This window comes from Paroedura picta, chromosome 9 (assembly GCF_049243985.1).
Source record: "Paroedura picta isolate Pp20150507F chromosome 9, Ppicta_v3.0, whole genome shotgun sequence".
Taxonomy (NCBI): Eukaryota; Metazoa; Chordata; class Lepidosauria; order Squamata; family Gekkonidae; genus Paroedura; species Paroedura picta.
The window spans coordinates 88542202-88547353 of NC_135377.1; the positions used below are offsets into that span (position 1 = coordinate 88542202).

Consider the following 5152-nt stretch of genomic DNA (forward strand, 5'->3'; position numbering starts at 1 on the left):
AGAAAGAAGAAAAACTGTGTTATAATAGCATAATTTAAAGAAAAAAAGGAAAACTGTTTCAAAAACTGGCTTAAAAATCAATTTTATGAACTCTACTAATATAAATGTCCCCAAACCATACTTTAGGAAATCCTATGACCTCATAATATCAATCTTATGACCTCTACTAATATCAATGGTCCAAAAAGGTAACCATTTCTTAAGAAATCCTATGACCTCATAATATCAATCTTATGACCTCTACTAATATCAATGGTACAACACGGTAACCATACTTTAGGAAATCTTATCACCATATAATATCAATCTTATGAACTCTACTAATATCAATGATACAACATGGTAACAATTTTTAGGAAATTTTATGACCTCATAATACCAATCTTATGACCTCTACAAATATCAATGGTCCAAAAAGGTAACCATTTCTTAAGAAATCTTATCTCAAAATATCAATCTTATGACCAATACTAATATCAAAGGATCAACAAGGTAACCATCATTTAGGAGAGCTTATGTACTCATAATATCAATCTTGTGACATCTACTAATACCAATAGTCTAAAAAGGTTACCATCCTTGAGGAAATATTATAACCTCACAATATCAATCTTATGACTTCTACTAATATCAATGGTCCAACAAGGTAACTATCTTTTAGGAAATCTTAAGATTTCTATCTTGCACTTATCGTCTATCTTGCACTAATGTCATTGGTCTGAAAAAGGAAATCTTATGACCTCATCATATCAATCTTATGACCTCTACTAATATCAAGGGTTCAAAATCAATGGTCCAAATCTTATCACCTCATAATATCAATGTTATGACCTCTACAAGTATCAATGGTCCAACAAGGTATCCGTCCTTTTGTAAATCTTATGACATCAGAATATCAATCTTGTGAACTCTAAGGGGCATTTCCCACGGCTTAAAAATAGCACAATGGTTGCTGATTGAAAACGCTACTAATTTGCCATAACGCACGACGTCGTAAACAATCTGCAACAATCCTGAAACCGACCCGCAAAAAGCGCTTCGTTGTAGCGCTTCTAGGGGAATCCAGAAAACTGGATTCACCCTCCGGATAGCGATACACTCCTGCAACCAATCTGCAACAGTAGCGCTAAAGACCTGTGCGTTACCATTGTTGCGGGTTCTTCAAAGTCCCTCCTCCCGAGCCTGTCCTCCAAACTTCCGGCGAACTGTTCGCCATTTTTTTTTTCTCCGAGCGAGCGGGGATCTACGAGGCAACGGGACAGCGACTGGCTTTCAAGCACGATCACTTTCGGAAATTCTGCCCGGACACCACAAGAGTTTTTCACAAGCACAGTGGCACACACCGTCACGTTCCCAAAATTTGCCCAAAGCTTAAAACCCCGTCTACCATCGGCCAGTCCTAGCGGAGTCAACGTACAGGGAGCATTTTAAAAAATTTTCCTCTGAGCGTGCCAACGAACATTCGCCGCTCGCAGTCTCCTGCTTAGCTTAGAGGGGTTCAATAGACGTGATTCGTGGTGATTTCATGAGGGGCGGCTTATGTGTAGTGGGTCTTTGTGTGGTTCCCAGTGCGTGCTTGTGCTTGGGTGCGGACAACCCCTTCCATTGGCGGCTAGACCTCCGGCAAGCGGAGTTGCCGTCCCCCGTTCATTTTAAAAAATTTTCCTCTGAGCGTGCCAACGAACGGTCGCCGCTCGCAGTCTCCTGCTTAGCTTACAGGGGTTCAATAGACATGATTCGAGGTGATATAATGAGGGGCGGCTTATGTGTAGTGGGTCTTTGTGTGGTTCCCGGTGCGTGCTTGTGCTTGGGTGCGGACAACCCCTTCCATTGGCGGCTAGACCTCCGGCAAGCGGAGTCGCCGTCCCCCGTTCATTTTAAAAAACATTCCTCTGAGCGTGCCAACGAACGTACGCCAGTTACATGTCATGTTTGGTTGATTTATGCTGTGGCTGGTGAATATTATTGGGGAACTGCCGAGTACTGCCGCACTTGCTCTCGGTTGAACACCGGCATGCGTTTGTGTAATGGCGGACATTTTCCTAAAATGGCTCCCGCTGCATGTTCAAACTGCTCTTCTCGCGTGTAAACGAATACGCGCATGCGTTAAGTCAAACAACAAGGGCGCCAATCTGGCCATTAGGAGCAGATCCTGTTCCCGCGCGAGGAGTTTTGAACGTGACATGTGACCTGATGTGGCCAATGTGCGTGTCCCCTGCTGCCCTCCACCAATCAGGAGCCGGCTAGTCCCTTTGTCTTTGTGTGCGGGAAGGTATATGATCCGTTGCACCCTGCACCTCCCACCACCATTTTGCTCAGCTACTAGCAAAAGCAACATGGAATCGTCTTCTCAAGCCTCGTCCGTCCCTGCAACCGGCCGTGGCCCAACTTGGAGGGACGCGGAGATCAGGGACCTGATCGGGATTTTCTCGGAGGAGAAAATCCAGGACGCGTTCCAGTCCTCCCACAGGAATAGGGAGGTTTTTGAACAAGTGGCTATTAAGATGCGCGCCCTGGGCCACAACAGGACCGGCCTTGAATGCCGGTCGAAGACCAAGACAATGAGGGCAGAGTACATGAGAGCCGTGAACCATAACAAGGGTTCCGGCAACGAAAAGGTGACCTGCCCCTACTTCGAGGAGCAGCGCCAGCTGTACGGGGACGGGGAAGGATCCGGCAGGCCGAAGCGCGTCGGCCGGAGCCTTAAGGTGGTTCGGAAGCCGGCTGCCCCGGTCGAGGAACCACCCGCTGAGGAGGATCCCGGCGAGGGAACCTCCTCCAGCTTTCGCCCTCCACCCCCCGTCCAGCAACGAGCCGCGGAATCGGTAACGCTGGACCTGATCGCCATCGTTCCTGGGGAGCCAGAGGAGGCTCCTGAGCAAACGCCCCTTGCCTCCGGTAAGTGATTTTCTTTTTATTTTATATTTCCTTTTAAGCAAATGTGTGTTCTGACGTTTGGGCATCGTTTTCTCGTGTGTTCGTTGCAACGCATAATACGGTAGGCTGTGGAGTGCTTGCTGTGGTTACTATTTGAAACGGTTTTAATTTTATAATTTTATAATTTAATTTTTAAAAGATTTTAAAAGAAGGTAGGCTGTGGAGTGCTTGCTGTGGTTACTATTTGAAACGGTTTTAATTTTATAATTTAATTTTAATTTTTAAAAGATTTATTAAGATGGTTGGCTGTGGAGTGCTTGATGTGGTTAGTATTTGAAACGGTCATGTTTAACCAACAGCCCCAAAATATTTGCAGCATGCCTCGCCCATAGGCCTTCTGCAGTACTTTGGCTCACAACTTTGGGAGCTTGCTTTGTGGTTCATGGTGTATGCTTGCTCGTTTTTCACTATTTTCTGCTCTTGTCCACAGAGACACAGTTGCCAGGGACGGGGCCCCTAGAGTCTCCAGCAGCACCTGACGTGGATAGTGATTCGGGGGCATCAACTAACATTGGTAGGTATTAGTAAAAATAGGGGGGGGGCTGTTTTAACTGCTTTGTGCTTTTCTGTTTGTGCAGGGCAGCAGCACTGCTAAGAGAAAGAAGAGAGTCCCTCTGCGTTGCTGGTGTAGGCTTTGAAGCTGGCTTTGCCACCCTTTGGTCCTAGATCTGTTTTTTTTCCTTTTTTTGCAGATTTCATACCCGGAACACAGGAGGAGGAACAGCCTAGGGTGCTTGGACCTCCTGCCCGGCGCAGGCGGATACAGATTCAAGATGGTGAGCGTGCATGACCTGTTCCTTTCGAGCCATAGCTGCAGGACAATGTCGCTAGGCACTAACCATGTGCTCCCTTTTAATTGTTGAGAGTCCTGCTGTGAAAGTAGGCGAAAGTAAAAGCACACCATGGGCAAACAAACAATAGCCATGTGCTCGCCGGGGATTGTTTAAATTCTTGGCAGGAAAACACGGGGACAAAAAAGAACACCATGTCCACCATGGTGTGTTTTGACTTTTTGGATGTTACTAACAGTTTTGTTTCTCATTTTTTGCCAACAGAGGTTCTTTCAGATGAGGAGGAGGAACCACCCCTGGCTCCAGGCAGCCCACCACCTAGAGGTGCGCTCCCAGCAGAGGAGAGGCTTACGAGGGAACGCGGCAGGCTGAGGCGCGTCTCCGTCTTGACAAGCGTGGGAGAGAGGCTCCTTGAGCACTGCTATGAGGAGTCACGGCGTGCCGCGGCCGCTGACCAAGCCATGCTCACACTCATTGCCCAGGAGGGGAGAAAATTGAGGGCAGTCCTTAGAGAGACAAACCAAATCCTACGCGAAGGCGTGGAGGAGGTGCGTCTGATAAGGAGACTCATGGAGAGGGCTGTAGCGGTCATGGAAAGGGCCTACCCTCCACAAATCGCCCCCCCACCACCACCCACACCAACACCACCACTTCCAGCACCCACCCCACCGACTCCCTCTCAGAATGCCTCCACCCAAACAAGAAGGAGGACTATTCTCGGAAAGAGAAAAATAAAACCAGCAGACAAGTACTCCCCCTCCTAGTTTTGCCCACTTTTTCTATTTCATGTTATCTGTGTTTTGTTGTTTGTTGAATAAAGTTTATATTTTTGACTCTGTCTCTGTGTACCCTACTGTAGAATCTGCAAGGCTGAAAGCGGCCTCTCTAGTGATTGTGTATATTGTGGTACTGCTGTGTGGGTTGGAGGTTGGAGGGGTGTTAGTTCTAGGAGTTTTAGGAGTGTGGTGTGGGGTTAAATATGTGCGAGTTTAAGAAGTCACACTGGAGTCTTGTTATAAAATTTGCAATAACATTTTATTTTAAAAAACATTTTAACAGGGGAAAAACATTAGGGAGTGAAACTTGGAGCCCCACCAGCACCACCACCCCCCACCCCCCTGGAAAACCAATTTTTTTTAACAAAAGTATACATTTAACAGGGGAAAAACATTGGGGAATGAAACTTGGAGCCCCCCCCCCCAACCCCTACCCCAAAACACAAACAGGAAACAAAACTCAGGTCCCACCGCTCCCCTCCCCAGCCCCTTCCATCGCCCTAACTCTCCTGCACAGCCGTCCCACGGTCCCCCTAACTTTGCGCCGGAAGAGCTCTTCGTCCTCCTTCTTCTTAACTGTGGGGAGGGAGAAAAAGTACACATTAGTACCACACATATTTTCAAATTTCTTTAGTTTACATGCATACA

General features: G+C 47.0%; 1 protein-coding gene across 1 annotated transcript; it reads left to right on the plus strand.

Annotated features, from left to right (window-relative positions):
* Positions 1-933: 933 nt before the first annotated feature.
* Positions 934-4643, plus strand: LOC143845234 (uncharacterized). The gene is made up of 4 exons (XM_077353461.1): positions 934-2898; positions 3368-3451; positions 3630-3713; positions 3993-4643. Exons 1-4 carry the CDS (start codon positions 2277-2279, stop codon positions 4490-4492), a joined length of 1290 nt encoding a protein of 429 aa, XP_077209576.1. The 5' UTR covers positions 934-2276; the 3' UTR covers positions 4493-4643.
* The last annotated feature ends 509 nt before the right edge of the window (positions 4644-5152 follow it).

Bases quoted from the DNA above. Each gene is read 5' to 3' on its own strand.
- LOC143845234 (XM_077353461.1), top strand. From the start codon at position 2,277: ATGATCCGTTGCACCCTGCACCTCCCACCACCATTTTGCTCAGCTACT. The intron at 2,899-3,367 runs GTAAGTGATTTT...TCTTGTCCACAG, and splicing joins GCAAACGCCCCTTGCCTCCG to AGACACAGTTGCCAGGGACG. The intron at 3,714-3,992 runs GTGAGCGTGCAT...TTTTGCCAACAG, and splicing joins GCGGATACAGATTCAAGATG to AGGTTCTTTCAGATGAGGAG.